The sequence below is a fragment of the Chiloscyllium punctatum genome, chromosome 34 (assembly GCF_047496795.1).
Source record: "Chiloscyllium punctatum isolate Juve2018m chromosome 34, sChiPun1.3, whole genome shotgun sequence".
NCBI lineage: Eukaryota > Metazoa > Chordata > Chondrichthyes > Orectolobiformes > Hemiscylliidae > Chiloscyllium > Chiloscyllium punctatum.
This window is the reverse complement of record NC_092772.1, coordinates 56,590,302-56,606,787: the sequence shown is the minus strand read 5'-3', so window position 1 is coordinate 56,606,787 and position 16,486 is coordinate 56,590,302. Positions and strand designations below refer to the sequence as shown.

General features: G+C 50.4%; 1 protein-coding gene across 1 annotated transcript in view; it reads left to right on the top strand.

Annotated features, from left to right (window-relative positions):
• Window positions 1-16,486, top strand: part of LOC140458877 (uncharacterized) — a 62,762-nt gene that overhangs the window by 33,069 nt on the left and 13,207 nt on the right. Inside the window, exons 14-16 of the mRNA XM_072553610.1 lie at window positions 1,620-1,913; window positions 8,834-9,127; window positions 16,063-16,356. Of these exons, the coding sequence (XP_072409711.1) occupies window positions 1,620-1,913; window positions 8,834-9,127; window positions 16,063-16,356 (882 nt within the window). The remainder of the gene's footprint in view (window positions 1-1,619; window positions 1,914-8,833; window positions 9,128-16,062; window positions 16,357-16,486) is intronic.

Sequence of the window (16,486 nt, the reverse complement as noted above, 5' to 3'; positions counted from 1 at the left end):
TTTAACTTCGGATCACTGGAGAAGGCCAAGGAACTTTTGGACTCTCTTAGACAAATTATAAGAGTTAGTTGATGTTGTTTTTCCCTACCCCCCACCCCGGTCTATCCCCCCTTTTTTTTCTCCTTTCATTATCTTACTGTTTAATATTATCTCCGGGGCGTGGGCTTATTTATTTATCCTTTACTTAGCGATTTCCTTTCCCTTTTTTAAATATATACATAGGCCAGGGGGTCTAGTTAATGTAGATGGGTGAAGGTGGCTACCTTATCTTATTTTATCTTTGTCCTTGGGAGCAGGGTTGTTTTCCCCTGTTGTTTTGTATTAATATATTTAATTATTATTTGTTGAGACTGTAAATGTTATAGTCATATATGTTCATATATGGTATTAACATTACCAAATATATCCAGGTATTGGTATTGGGGGGGAGGGGGGGGGGGGCGGGGGGAGGGGGGGGATAGCGTACTCACTGTTAGTTCTAGTTCAGCAGTGTACTTGAATTTTCTTTATCCTATCGTGAGGTGCCTGAGTCAAGGGTGGGGCACTGGTTGGGAGAGATTATCATGGGTTTTTTGGAAAGGAAGTGATGCCCCCTGGGAATAAGGGGGAAGATCTCCATTTAAATACGTTTTATACTTTGTTTTTACAATTTAGAAATGTTGTTTTTTATATTGATCTGAATGTACTAAAGAGCTTTTGTTTTTGTGAATTTTATATGCTCTATGCTCGGGATGTTTTGGATAAATACGGGTTTTGTTGTGATCGGATGTGAACACATTCCGAGCATGTATATCACTGCTCAATTTATGTGTTATCCGTTGGATTTTTTTTTTCTTTTTTTTCTTTTTTTTCTTTTTTTCTCTTGAATAATGTAAGAATTTTAATGATACACTCTGGTTAGTTGTAAGTTAGATGAGTAGTTAGTTGAGTTTTGTCTTTTTTTTTCTCTTGGTATTTCTGTTTTCTTGTTTGATAGATTTTGGTGATCATTTATTTAAGATTTAACTGTATATCAATGTTTATTCTTGGGTTTTTTTTTAGTTTTCTTTTGAAAAACTTGTGGAAAAAAAATAAAAAAAGAAAGTGGAGTCATGGGTAGACAGGATAGTGAAGGAGGCATTTGGTATGCTTGCTTTCATTGGTCAGTATAGGATTGGGAGGTCAGGTTGTGGCTATACAGAACATTGGTATGGCCACTTTTAGAATGCTGCATTCAATTCTGGTCTCCCTGCTATAGAAAAGGTGTTGTTAAAATTGAAAGTGTTCAGAAAGGACTTGCAAGGATATTTGAGGGTTACAGCTATAGGGGAGGCTGAATAATCTGGAGCTATTTTCCCTGGAGTGTCAGAGGCTGTGGGGTGACCTTATAGAAGTTTATAAAATCATGGGGGGGGCGTGGATAGGATGAACAGTCAAGGTCTTTTCCCTGGAGTGGGGGAGTCCAGAATTAGAGGGCATAGGGTTAGGGTCAGTGGGAAAGGATGTAAAAGGGACCTAAGGGGCAATTTTTTCACACAGAGAGTGGTGCATGTATGGAATGAGCTGCCAGAGGAAGAGGTGGTGGCTGGTACAATTACTACACTGGTTGAAAATGATCTTGCCTGTCCCTCCTGTTTCAGATCCTCCAACAGAGCCCAGCATCTCTCTGAGTCCCGTGTTCCCTGTCTATCTGGTGGGAGAGACAGTCACCATTGAGTGCATTCTTCCCAACGGCATCTCCCCAGCTCGAGTCTGTTTGCGAAAGGACATGATCTCCATCATAGACGACACCACCAGCCAACGGTCCCTCAGACATACAATTCAGAACCTGACCAACAGCAGCCAAGGACTCTACACGTGTTCCTACAAGACCATGGTGTCTGGTCGCTGGGTCACTTCATCTCCCAGTCAGTCTGTCCCCATTGTTCTGACAGGTGAGTCGCAGCTACACCTGGGTTTGCGGTGTTAATGCTTCCTGAGGTATTCCTGTTCCCTTAGACATAAGAACAGCAGTAGGCCATTCAGCCCATTGAGTCCACTCCTGTTACAAACCGCTACCTCATTAATCCCCAACCCTATTCCCCCAGCCCTTGACACATAGCCTTGGTATCCCAAGCGCCTATCTTGAGCCTTCTTCAATGTGATGGAGGGCTTCTGAAAGTCGTGCCCTGACAGGCAGCAAGTTAAAGGTGGATAAGTTGCCTCGGACCTGATCAGGTGTGTCTCAGAACTCTGTGGGAAGCTCGGGAAGTGATTGCTGGGCCATTGCTGAGACATTTGCATCGTCAATAGCCACACAAGTGAGGTGCTGGAAAACTGGAAGGTGGTTAATGTAGTGCCGTTAGTTAAGAAAGGCAGTGATGAAAAGCCAGGGAACTATAGATTGGTCAGCCTGGCATCAGAAAGTTGCCGGAGGCAATTCTGAGGGACAGGATTTACATATATTTGGAAAGACAAGGACTGATTAGGAATAGTCAACATGGCTTTGTGCGTGGGAAATCATGCCTCAGTCACTTAATTGAGCTTTTTGAAGAGGTGACAAAGAAGATTGATGAAAGCAGAGTGGTGGACCTTGTCAATAAGGACTTCAGCAAGGTGTTCAACAAGGTTCAAACATGGTTTGCTCGAGCTCTTCGGGAGGGTTTAAACTAGTTTGTCAGGGGGATGGGAACCAGAGCTATGGATCAAAGGATTCAGTAGTTAGTGAACAGCCAGATCCAATATGCAGGGAGACTGTGATGAGGGATAGACATTTGATAGTGCAAAGTTGCAGTCAGTGTGATGGGTTGAAGTGTGTCTACTTAATGCAAGAAGTGTCACAAATCAGGGTGAAGAACTTAGAGCATGGATCAGTACTTGGAGCTACAACATTGTGGCCATGACGAAGACTTGGATATCACAGGAGCAGGAATGGTTGTTGGAGGTTCCAGGGTTTAGATGTTTCAAAAGGAACAGAGGGGGAGGTAAAAGAGGTGGGGGAATTGTCATTGCTAATCAAGGATAGTATCACAGACGCAGAAAGGGAGGCCGTCGAGGAGGGTTTGTCTGCAGAGTCAGTCTGGATGGAAGTCAGAAACAAGAAAGGAGTAGTCACTTTATTCGGAGTTTTCTACAGACCGCCCCAGTAGCAACGGAGACACAGAGGAGCAGATTGGGAGGAGATTGGGGTGCAGAAGTAACAGGGTTGTTGTCATGGGTGATTTTAACTTTCCTGATATTGATTGGAACCTCCTTAGTTCAAACAGTTTGGATGGAGCATTTTTTGTCAGCTGTGTCCAGGAAGAGTTCCTGACTCAATATGTAGAAAGGCCAACTAGAGGGGAGGTCGTATCAGACTTGGTGCTTGGCAACGAACCAGGCCAGGTGTCAGATCTCTCACTGGGACAGCATTTCGGTGATAGTGATCACAACTCTCTGACCTTTATTATGGAGAGGGATAGGAGCAGGTGGTTTGGGAAAGTATTTAATTAGGGGAGGAGAAATTACGATGCTATTAGGCAGGAACAGGGGGGCCTAAATTGTGAACAGATGTTCTCAGGAAAATGCACGACAGAAATGTGGAGGTTGTTTAGGGAGCACTTGCTGATAGTACTGGACAGATTTGTCCCACTGAGGCAAGGAAGGGATGGTAGGGTGAAGGAACCTTCAGTGACAATGGACGTGGAACATCTAGTCAAGAGGAAGAAGGACATTTACTTAAGGTTGAGGAGGCAAGGATCAGACGGGGCTAGAGGGTGACAAGGTAGCCAGGAAGGAATTGGAGAATGGACTTAGGAGAGCTAGAAGGGGGCGTGAAAAAGCCTTGATGGTAGGATTAAGGAAAGCCCTAAGGCATTCTACACTTATATGAGGAACAAGAGGGTGGCTAGAGTGAGGGTAGGGCCAGTTAAGGATAATGAAGGGAACTTGTGCCTGGAGTCAGAGGAGATAGGGGAGGTCCTTTAATGAATACTCTGCTTCAGTATTCACATCTGAGAGGGACCTTGTTGTTTGTGAGGACAGCATGAATCAGGCTGATATGCTCGAACAGGTTGATGTTAAGAAGGAAGATGTGCTGAAACTGATGAAAAACATGAGTAAGTCCCCTGGATTAGACGGGATATACCCAAGGTTACTACAGGAAGCAAGGGGAGAGTTTGCTGTGCCTTTGGCAATGATCTTTGCATCCTTACTGTCCACTGGAATAGTGCCAGATGTTTGGAAGATGGCAAATGTTATTCCCTTGTTCAAGAAAGGGAATAGGGATAATCCTGGGAATTAGGGACCAGTGAGTCTTACATCTGTAGTGGGCAAATTATTGGAGAGGATACTGAGAGACAGGATTTATGATGACTTGGAAAACCATTGTTTGATTAGAGATGGTCAGCATGGCCTTGTGAGGGATTGGTCATGCCTCACAAACCTTATTGAATTCTTTGAGGATGTGACAAAACATATTGATGAAGGTAGAGCAGTGGATATGGCATACATGGATTCTAGCAAGGCATTTGATAAGGTTCCCCATTCAGAAAGTAAGGAGGCCTGAGATACAGGGAAAGCTGTCTGTCTGGATACAGAATTGGCTGGTCCATAGAAGACAGAGGGTGGTCGTAGATGAAAAGTATTCAACCTGGAGCTTAGTGACCACAGGGATCTATTCTGGGACCTCTGCTCTTTGTGATTTTGGATATGGAAGTAGAAGGATGGGTCCATAAGTTTGCTAAAGACATGAAGGTTAGTGGAGTTGTGGATAGTGTGGAGGCCGTTGTATGTTGCAACGGACATTGACAGGATGCAGAACTGGGCTGGTAAATGGTAGATGGAGTTCAACCTGGAAAAGTGTGAAGTGATGCATTTTGAAAGGTCAAATTTGAATGCAGATTTCGCATAAAGGCAGGATTCTTAGCAGTGTGGAGGAACAGAGGGATCTTGGGGTCCATGCCCATAGATCCCTCAAAGTTGCCACCCAAGTTGAGGAACAACACCTCATCTGCTGCCCTGGCAGTCTACAGCCTGGAGGACTCAAAATTGAGTTCTCCAATTCAAATAGCCTCCCTTGCCATCCCCCTGACTCCCTTCCCAGCGTCTCCCCTCTGTTCCATTCCTCTGATCGACCCTTCCTTCCAGCTACCAACCGGATTCATCCCTCCCATCGACCAACCAGGTCGTACCCTCTACCTGCCTTCACCTATTCCTACTTCACCATCCAGCGCTCCCCCCCCACATCCTTGATCTGGAACTCCCAGTCCCAGTCCTGGAGAAGGGTCAAAACATTGACTACACCACCTCCTGGTGCTGCCTGCCTTGCTGTGTTCTCCCAGCCCCCTGCCTGTCCCTCCTGATGCTGCCTGCCTTGCTGTGTTCTCCCAGCCTCCTGCCTGTCCCTCCTGATGCTGCCTGCCTTGCTGTGTTCTCCCAGCCTCCTGCCTGTCCCTCCTGATGCTGCCTGCCTTGCTGTGTTCTCCCAGCCTCCTGCCTGTCCCTCCTGATGCTGCCTGCCTTGCTGTGTTCTCCCAGCTGCCTGCCTGTCCCTCCTGATGCTGCCTGCCTTGCTGTGTTCTCCCAGCCTCCTGCCTGTCCCTCCTGATGCTGCCTGCCTTGCTGTGTTCCCCCAGCCTCCTGCCTGTCCCTCCTGATGCTGCCTGACTTGCTGTGTTCTCCCAGTCTCCTGCCTGTCCCTCCTGATGCTGCCTGGCTTGCTGTGTTCTTCCAGCCTCCTGCCTGTCCCTCCTGATGCTGCCTGCCTTGCTGTGTTCTCCCAGCCTCCTGCCTGTCCCTCCTGGTGCTGCCTGCCTTGCTGTGTTCTTCCAGCCTCCTACCTGTCCCTCCTGATGCTGCCTGCCTTGCTGTGTTCTCCCAGCCTCCTGCCTGTCCCTCCTGGTGCTGCCTGGCTTGCTGTGTTCTCCCAGCCTCCTACCTGTCCCTCCTGATGCTCCCTACCTTGCTGTGTTCTCCCAGCCTCCTGCCAGTCCCTCCTGATGCTGCCTGCCTTGCTGTGTTCTCCCAGCCTCCTGCCTGTCCCTCTGGATGCTGCCTGCCTTGCTGTGATCTCCCAGCCTCCTGCCTGTCCCTCCTGATGCTGCCTGCCTTGCTGTGTTCCCCCAGCCTCCTACCTGTCCCTCCTGATGCTGCCTGCCTTGCTGTGTTCTCCCAGCCTCCTGCCTGTCCCTCCTGATGCTGCCTGCCTTGCTGTGTTCCCCCAGCATCCTGCCTGTCCCTCTGGATGCTGCCTGCCTTGCTGTGTTCCCCCAGCCTCCTGCCTGTCCCTCCTGATGCTGCCTGTCCTGCTGTGTTCTTCCAGCCTCCTGCCTGTCCCTCCTGATGCTGCCTGCCTTGCTGTGTTCCCCCAGCCTCCTGCCTGTCCCTCTGGATGCTGCCTGCCTTGCTGTGTTCCCCCAGCCTCCTGCCTGTCCCTCTGGATGCTGCCTGCCTTGCTGTGATCTCCCAGCCTCCTGCCTGTCCCTCCTGATGCTGCCTGCCTTGCTGTGTTCCCCCAGCCTCCTACCTGTCCCTCCTGATGCTGCCTGCCTTGCTGTGTTCTCCCAGCCTCCTGCCTGTCCCTCCTGATGCTGCCTGCCTTGCTGTGTTCCCCCAGCATCCTGCCTGTCCCTCTGGATGCTGCCTGCCTTGCTGTGTTCCCCCAGCCTCCTGCCTGTCCCTCCTGATGCTGCCTGTCCTGCTGTGTTCTTCCAGCCTCCTGCCTGTCCCTCCTGATGCTGCCTGCCTTGCTGTATTCCCCCAGCCTCCTGCCTGTCCCTCTGGATGCTGCCTGCCTTGCTGTGTTCCCCCAGCCTCCTGCCTGTCCCTCCTGATGCTGCCTGCCTTGCTGTGTTCTCCCAGCCTCCTGCCTGTCCCTCTGGATGCTGCCTGCCTTGCTGTGTTCTTCCAGCCTCCTGCCTGTCCCTCTGGATGCTGCCTGCCTTGCTGTGTTCTCCCAGCCTCCTGCCTGTCCCTCCTGATGCTGCCTGCCTTGCTGTGTTCTTCCAGCCTCCTGCCTGTCCCTCCTGATGCTGCCTGCCTTGCTGTGTTCTTCCAGCCTCCTGCCTGTCCCTCCTGATGCTGCCTGCCTTGCTGTGTTCTCCCAGCCTCCTCTTGACTAACTTGGATTTCAGCATCTGCAGCTTTTTTGTCTCGACCCAAGTTGATAGGGTTGTTAAGAAGGCATATGGTGTCTTGGCTTTCAATAATAGCGGGATTTAGATTGAGAACAGCAAGATTATGTTGCAGCTCTATAAAGCCCCGATTAGACTACACTTGGAATATTGTGTTCCGTTCTGATCACCTCATTATGGGAAGGATGTGGAAGCTTTCGAGAGGGTGCAGAGGAGATTTCCCAGGATGCTGCCTGGATTGGAGGGGATGACTTATGAAGAAAGGTTGAGGGAGCTAAGGCTTTTCTCGTTGGAATGAAGAAGGATGAGAGGTGACTTGATGGCGGTGTACAAGATGATGAGAAGCACAGAGAGAGTGAATAGTCAGAGACTTTTTCCCAGAGCAGAAATGGCTATCACAAGGGGGCATAATTTTAAGGTGATTGGAGGAAGGCTTAGGGGAGATCTCAGAGGGAGGTTCTTTACACAAAGAGTTGTGGGTGTGTGGAATGCACTGGCAGCGGTGGGAGTACAATCAGATACAGTAGCAACATTTAAGCGACTCTTGGATTGACATATGGAGGACAGTACAATGAAGGGTTATGTAGGTTAGTTTGATCTTAGAGTAGGATAAAAGGTCAGCACAACATCAATAGCTGAAGGGCCTGTACTATGCTGGACTGTTTTATGTTCTGCATGGCAGACTAGTTAGCAAGGTTACATCACATGGAACCCAGGGAGCGTTGGCAATTGGATACAAGATTGGCTCAATGTTAGGAGACAGAGGGTGTTAGTGCAGTGTTGCTTTTCGGACTGGAGGCCTGTGACCAGTGGTCTGACACAAGGATCGGTGCTGGGTCCACTGCTTTTCATCATTTATATAAATGATTTTGATCTGAATATAGGAGTGATGGTTAGTAAGTTTGCAGATGGCACCAAAATTGGCAGTGTGATGGACAGTGACCAAGGTTACCTCAGAGTACAACAGGAGCTTGATCAGATGGGCCAATGGGCCGAGGAGTGGCAGATGGAGTTTAATTCAGATAAATGTGAGATGCTGCAATTTGGAAAGGCAAATCAGGGCAGGACTTATACACTTAATGATTAAATCTGTGAGGAGTGTTACCGAACACAGAGCCTTTGGAGTCAAGGTTAATAGTTCCTTAAAAATGGGGTCGCAGTTAAGTAGGATAGTGAAGCAGGTGTTTGATATGCTTCCCTTTATTGGTCACAGCATTGAATATAGGAGTTTGGAGGTCGTGTTGCAGCTGTAGATGACATTGGTGAGTCGAAAGGTGTGGTGCTGGAAAAGCACAGCAGGTCAGGCAGCATCTGAAGAGCAGGAGAGTCGACGTTTCAGGCATAAGCCCTTCATCAATATTGGTGAGGCCACTTTTAGAATACTGCATTCAATTCTGGTCTTCCTGCTATTGGAAAGATGCTGTTAAAATTGTAAGGGTTCAGAAAAGATTCACAAGGACTTTGGAGAGTTTGAGCTATAGGGAGAGGCTGAATAGTCTGGGGTGATTTTTCCTGGAGGCTGAGGTTAGTAAATTCATGAGGGGCATGGATAAGGTGAATAGTCAAAGTCTTTTTCCCAAAGGGGCCGGTGAGTCCAGAACTAGAGGGCATAGCTTTAAGGTGAGAGGAGAAAGGGACCTGAGGGGCAACTTTTTCACCCAGAGGGTGGTACATGTATGGATTGAGCTGCCAGAGGAAGTGGTGGTGGCTGGTACAATTGCTACACTGGTTGAAAATGATCCTGCCTGTCCCTCCTGTTTCAGATCCTCCAACAGAGCCCAGCATCTCTCTGAGTCCCGTGTTCCCTGTCTATCTGGTGGGAGAGACAGTCACCATTGAGTGCATTCTTCCCAACGGCATTGCCCCGGCTCGATTCCGGTTGCAAAAGGGCTCGACCTCCGTCGTGGAGGACAACACCAGCCAACAGTCCCTCAGATACACGATTCAGAACCTGATCAGCAGCAGCCAGGGACTCTACACGTGCTCCTACAAGACCATGGTGTCTGGTCGCTGGGTCACTTCATCTCTCAGTCGGTCCGTCCCTATCGTTCTGACAGGTGAGTCGCAGCTACGCCTGTATCTGTAATGTTAATACTTCCTGAAGGACACCTGTTCCCTTAGACATAGGAGCAGGAGTAGGACATTCAGCCCATCAAAAAGCAGCACCTCAATAATCTCCAATCATATTTCCCCAAGCTTTGGAATATAGACCTGGTATTGCAAGTAGGTAAAAACAATGACTGCAGATGCTGGAAACCAGATTCTGGATTAGTGGTGCTGGAAGAGCACCGCAGTTCAGGCAGCATCGAGGAACAGTAAAATCGACGTTTCGGGCAAAAGCCCTTCATCAGGAATACAAGCAGAGAGCCTGAAGGGTGGAGAGATAAGTGAGAGGACGGTGGGGGTGGGGAGAAAGTAGCATAGCGTACAATAGGTGAGTGGGGGAGGGGGTGAAGGTGATAGATCGGTGGTGGGGGGAGGGTGGAGTGGATAGGTGGAAAAGGAGATAGGCAAGTAGGAAAAGCCATGGGGAGAGTGCTGAGCTGGAAGTTTGGAACTGGGGTGAGGTGGGGGAAGGGGAAATGAGGAAACTGTTGAAGTCCACATTGATGCCTTGGGGTTGAAGTGTTCCGAGGCGGAAGATGAGGCGTTCTTCCTCCAGGCGTCTGGTGGTGAGGGAGTGGCGGTGAAGGAGGCCCAGGACCTCCATGTCCTCGGCAGAGTGGGAGGGGGAGTTGAAATGTTGGGTCACAGGGCGTGTGGTTGATTGGTGCGGGTGTCCCGGAGGTGTTCCCTAAAGCGCTCTGCTAGGAGGCGCCCAGTCTCCCCAATGTAGAGGAGACTGCATCGGGAGCAATGGATACAATAAATCATATTAGTGGATGTGCAAGTAAAACTTTGATGGATGTGGAAGGCTCCTTTAGGGCCTTGGATGGAGGTGAGGGAGGAGGTGTGGGTGCAGGTTTTGCAATTCCTGTGGTGGCAGGGGAAAGTGCCAGGATTGGAGAGTGGGTTGTTTGGGGGTGTGGACCTGACCAGGTAGTCGTGGAGGGAACGGTCTTTGCAGAAGGCGGAAAGGGGTGGGGAGGGAAATATGTCCCTGGTGGTGGGGTCAGTTTGGAGGTGGCGGAAATGTCGGCGTATGATTTGGTTTATGCGAAGGTTGGTGGGGTGGAAGGTGAGCACCAGGGGCGTTCTGTCCTTGTTACGGTTGGAGGGGTGGGGTCTGAGGGTGGAGGTGCGGGATGTGGACGAGATGCGTTGGAGGGCATCTTTAACCACGTGGGACGGGAAATTGCGATCTCTAAAGAAGGAGGCCATCTGGTATCTGGTGTGTTCTGTGGTGGACGTCGGGAGTGGAAGAAATGGAGGGCTTGGAGGCCCTGGTCATGGTGGATTGAGGTGTAGAGGGATTGGATATCCATGGTGAAGATGAGGCGTTGGGGGCCGGGTAAATGGAGCTCTTGGAGGAGGTGGAGGGCGTGGGTGGTGTCCCGAATGTATGTGGGGAGTTCCTGGACTAGCGGAGATAGGACAGTGTCGAGGTAAGTAGAAATGAGTTCAGTGGGGCAGGAGCATGCTGAGACAATGGGTCGTCCAGGGTGGTCAGGCTTGTGGATCTTGGGAAGGAGGTAGAACCGGGCAGTGCGGGGTTCCCGGACTATGAGGTTGGAAGCTGTGGGTGGGAGATCTCCTGAGGTGATGAGGTTCTGTATGGTCTGGGAGATGATGGTTTGGAGATGGGGGGTGGGGTCATGGTCGGGGGGGCAGTAGGAAGAGGTGTCCTCGAGTTGACGTTTGGCTTCAGCGGTGTGGAGGTCAGTGCGCCAGACTACCACTGCGCCCCCTTTATCTGCTGGCTTGATGGTGAGGTCGGGATTGGAGCAGAAGGATTGGAGGGCTGCATGTTGTAAGGGTGAGAGATTGGAGTGGGGGAGGGAGGTAGACAGGTTGAGGCAATTAATGTCTCAGCGGCAGTTGGAAATGAAGAGGTCAAGGGCAGCGCGGGGTATCCAGGTGGATGCAGTGTGTTGGAGGTGGGCGAAGGGGTCCTCGGAAGGTGGGCAGGAGTCCTGATTGTGAAAGTAAGCTCGGAGGCGGAGGCGGCGGAAGAATTGTTCAATGTCACGGCATGTGTTAAATTCATTGATGCGTGGACAGAGGGGGATGAAGGTGAGTTATTTGCTGTGGACTGATCGTTCATCCTCAGTGAGGGGAAGGTCTGGAGGGATCGTGAAAACATGGCAGCGTTGGGAGCTGGGATCTGGTGTGGGTGTGGAGCTGGGAATGGGGGTGGAGCTTGTAGCTGGAGTGGGTGTGGTGGTGGGGGGAATGGGGGTGGAGTCATGAGCAGGGGTAGTATTCCCCTCAGGGTTCTGGGGGGGCGGGGATGGTGACAGTGGGATCTGTGGGGGGCGTGTCAGCAGAATGCAGGTGAGTGGCGCTGGTGGGGGTGGAAGTGGTGGTGACCATGGCAGTGGCGGGGGCAGAAGTCACCGAGTGTGTGACATCAGCGATGATGTGAGGGGCGGAAGTTATGCCAAGTATGGTGCATGTAGAATTGTGAAGGGTGGAAGTGGCTGTGAGAGTGGCCATGATGGGGGCGGAAGAGACATCATCAATCAGCGTGGGGATGGTAGCTGCAGCAGCCGCATGGCTAATGGTGTCCGAGTAGTTCCAGAGTCCAGGGGAATCTACGGGAATGTTTGAGGAGCGCTCGTTATGGAGGTGGGTAGATAAAAGTTTGTTGTACTTACAGTTTCTGATGTTTGAGATGGAGTTGAAATACTGTTTGATGAGAGTATGAATTCTCCTGAGGATGTAGTACAGAGTGGGTCCTTTGCAATTCTGAGAGAGTGTGGCCCTCAGCTGACGCAGGGCCGTTGTACTCTATGCTACTTTCTCCCCATCCCACCCTCCTCTCACTTATCTCTCCACCCTTCAGGCTCTCTGCTTGTATTCCTGATGAAGGGCTTTTGCCCGAAATGTCGATTTTACTGCTCCTCGGATGCTGCCTGAACTGCTGTGCTCTTCCAGCTCCACTAACCCAGAATCTCATATTGCAAGTGCCTATCTCAAGTCGTCTTCAGTTGATGAGGGTTTCTGTCTCTCCAGCCCTTGCAAGCAGTGAGTTAAAGGTGGATAAATCCCCAGGACCTGATCAGGTGTATCCCAGAACTCTGTGGGAAGCTAGGGAAGTGATTTCTGGGCCCCTTGCTGAGATATTTGCATCATTGATAGCCACAAGTGAGGTGCCAGAAGACTGGAGGGTTGCTAACTTGGTGCCATTATTTCAGAAAGGTGGTGAGGAAAAGCCAGGAAACTATAGACCAGACAGCCTGACATCAGTGGTGAGCAAGTTGGAGGGAATTCTAAGGGACAAGATTTACATGTGTTTGGAAAGGCAAGGACTGATTAAGGATAGTCAACATGGCTTTGTGTGTGGGGAATCATGTCTCACTGACCTGATTGACTTTTTTGAAGAATGATAAAGAAGCTTGATGAAGGCAGAGCCGTGAACGTTGTCTATAAGGACTTCAGTAAGGCATTTGACAAGTTAACAAGGTTAGAGTCAAAACGTGTGGTGCTGGGAAAGCACAGACTGTCAGGCAGCACCCAAGGAGCAGGAGAGTCAACATTTCAAGCATAAGTTCTTCACCAGAATGTGGGGTGGTTGGAGGGGGGGGGGGTGCCCAAGGGGGCTGAGAGATAAATGGGAGGGGGTGGGGCCAAGGGGAAGGTAGCTGAAAATGCAATAGGTTAATGAAGATGGAGGGTGATGGTGATAGGTCAGTGGGGATGGTGGAACGGATACGTGGGAAGGAAGATAAAAGTGAGGACTGCAGATGCTGGAGATTGCAGTCAAGAGGGTGGCGCTGGAAAAGCACACCAGGTCAGGCCGCATCCAAGGAGCAGGAACATTGTCGTTTCGGGCTGGAGTCCTTCATCAGGAGTGAGGTTGGGAGTCTCGGGGGTGGAGAGATCAATGGGAGGGGGTTGGGTGGAGAGAAGGTAGCTTTGAGTGCAATAGGTGGATGGAGGTGAGGGTGGGAAGGAAGATGGACAGGTGGGACAGGTCATGAGGGTGGTGCTGAGCTGGAAGGGTGGAACTAGGGTAAGGTGGGGGGGAGGGGAAAGGAGGAAACTGGTGAAGTCCACATTGATGCCATGAGGTTGAAGAGTCTCGAGGTGGAAGATGAGGTTCCTCGTCCAGGAGTTGGGTGGTTAGGGAGTGGCGATGCAGGAGGCCCAAGACCTGCATGTCCTCAGCAGAGTGGGAGGGAGAGTTGAAATGTTCGGCCATGGGGCGTTGGGCTTGATTGGTGCGGGTGTCCTGGAAGTGTTCTCTGAAGTGCTGTGTGAGTAGGAGTCCTGTCTCCCCAAAGTAGAGACCACATCAGGAACAGTGGATACAGTAAATGTTGTGTGGAAGTGCAGGTGAAACTTTGATGGATGTGGAAAGCTCCTTAGCGGCTTTGGATGGAGGTGAGGGGGGGAGGTGTTGGGCGTATGTTTTGCAATTCCTGTGATGGCAGGGGAAGGTGCCAGGAGGGGAGGGTGGGCTGTTGGAGGACGTGGACCTGACCGGGTAGTCATGGAGGGAATGGTCTTTACGGAAAGTGGATGGGGTGGGTAGGGAAATATATCTCTAGTGGTGGGGTCCGTTTGTAGGTGGAAGAAATGGCAGAGGATGATGCAATGTAACGGAGGTTGGTGGGTGGAAGGTGAGAACCAGCGGGGTTCTATCCTTGTTGTGGTTGGAGGGGTGAGGTTCGAGGGTAGAGGTGCGGGAAGTGGATGAGGTGCGCTGGATGGCATCATCAACCATGTAGGAGGGGAAATTGCGGTCTTTAAAGAAGGAGGCCATCTGGTGTGTTCTGTGGTGGAACTAGTCCCCCTGGGAGCAGATACGGCGGAGGCGGAGGAATTGGGAATACGGGATGGCATTTTTGCAAGAGGTAGGGTGGGAAGAGGTGTAATCCAGGTAGCTGTGGGAGTCGGTGGGTTTGTAAAAATGTCAGTGTCAAGTCGGTCGTCATTAATGGAGATGGAGAGGTCCAGGAAGGGGAGGGAGGTGTCAGAGATGGTCCAGGTAAATTTAAGGTCAGGGTGGAATGTGTTGGTGAAGTTGATGAATCGTCCAACCTCCTCGCGGGAGCACGAGGTGGCGCCGATGCAGTCATCAACGTAGCGGAGGAAAGGGTGGGGAGTGATGCCAGTGTAACTCCGAATATAGACTGTTCCATGTAGCTGACAAAGAGACAGGCATAGCTGGGGCCCATGTGGATACCCATGGCTACCCCTTTCATCTGGACATGTAAGACAATTCAAGAGGGCGGTGCCGGGTTGGAGGTTTTGATCTGGGATAACAAGGGGGAGTGGAGATGAGGAAACTGGTGAAATCGATATTGATTCCATGTGGTTAGAAGGCAGAAGATGAAGTGTTCTTCCTCCAGGTGTCGGGTGGCTGGATTTGGCTGTGGAGGAGGCTCAGGACTTGCATGCTCTTGAGAGAGTGGGAGGGGGAGTTGAAGTGGCTGGCCACAGGGCAATGGGGTTGTTGAGTGCATGTGTCCCGACGATGTTCTTTGAAATGTTCTACAGGTTGGCGTCCTATCTCCCCAATGTAGAGGAGACCACATCAAGAGCAATGGACACAGTAGATGAGGTATTTGGATGCACAGGAAAATCTCCGTTGGGTGTGGAAGGATCTTTTGGGGTCTTGGATGGAGGTGACCCCCCCCCCCATTCTGACCTAATACCAAACCCCCTCACCCCCCCCCAACTTCATCTACCTATCGCATTGTCAGCTACCTTCCCCCCAGCACCAACCCCGTCCCATTTATCTCTCAGTCCCCTTGGTTCCCTCCCCCCAACATTCATGATGAAAAGCTTATGCTCAAAACGTTGACTGTCCTGGTCCTCGGATGCTGCCTGTCTGGTTGTGCTTTGCCAGCACCACACTTTTTGACACTGATCTCCAGCATCTGCAGTCCTCACTTTCTCCAATTTAGCAAGGTTAGATCACTTTACATCCTGGGAGACCTAGCCAATTGGATATAAAATTAGCTCAAAGATAAGAGACAGAGGGTGGTGGAGGAGAGTTACTTTTCAGACTGGAGGCCTGTGAGCGGTGGAGTGCCACAAGGATTGGTGCTGAGTCCACTGCTTTTCGTCATTTATATAAATGGTTTGGATGTGAACGTAAGAGGAATGGTTAGTAAGTTTGCTGATGACGCCAAAATTGGAGGTGTAGTGGACAATGAAGAAGATTACCTCAGAGTACAAAATGGGACATTGATCGGATGGGCCAATGGGCCGAGGAGTGGCCAATGGAGTTTAATTTAGATAAATGTGAGGTGCTGCATTTTGGAAAGGCAAATCAGGGCAGGACTAATATACTTAATAATAGGATGCTGGGGAGTGTTGCTAAACAGAGGGACTTTTGGGTGCATATTCATAGCTCCTTGAAAATAGTTTCAGGTAGATAGAATAGTGAAGAAGGCGTATAGGATGATTGCCTTTATTGGTCAGTATATTGAGTACAGGAGTCAGGAGGTCATGTTGTAGATGTACAAGACATGGGCGAAGCCACTTTTGGAATACTGCATTCAATTCTGGTCTCCCTGCTATAGGAAAGATGTTAAAATTGAAAGGGTTCAAGATTTACAAGGATTTTGGAGGGTTTGAGCTACACCGAGAGGCTGAATAGTCTGGGGCTATTTTCCCTGGAGAGTCGGAGGCTGAGGGGTGACCTTACAGAAGTTTGTAAATTCATGAGGGGCATAAATAAGGTGAATACTTAAGACCTTTTTCCCGTAGGGTAGGGGAGTCCAAAACTAGTGGGTGTAGGTGTAAGGTGAGAGGGGAAAGGGATCTGAGGGGCAACCTTTTCATGTAGAAGGTGCTGCGCATATGAGATGAGCAGCCAGAGGAACAGGTGGTGGCTGGTCCAACTGCTACATGATCTTGCCTGTCTGTCCTGTTTCAGATACTCCAACAGAGCCCAGCATCTCTCTGAGTCCTGTGTTCCCTGTCTACCTGGAGGGAGAGACAGTCACCATTGAGTGCGTTGTTCCCAACGGCATCTCCCCGGCTCAAGTCCGTTTGCAAAAGGACTCGATCTCCATTGTGGAGGACACCACCAGCCAACAGTCCCTCAGACACACCATTCAGAACCTGACTAACAGCTGCCAGGGGCTCTACACGTGTTCCTACAAGACCATGGTGTCTGGTCGCTGGGTCACTTCATCTTCCAGTCGGTCTGTCTCCATCGTTCTGACAGGTGGGTCACGGCTACACTTGGGTCTGTGATGTTAATGCTTCCTGGGGGATTCCTGTTCCCTTAGACATAGGAGCAGGAGTAGGTGGAAATAGACAGTTTGGCCTGTCGTGCGATTGGTTCTATCCCCAAC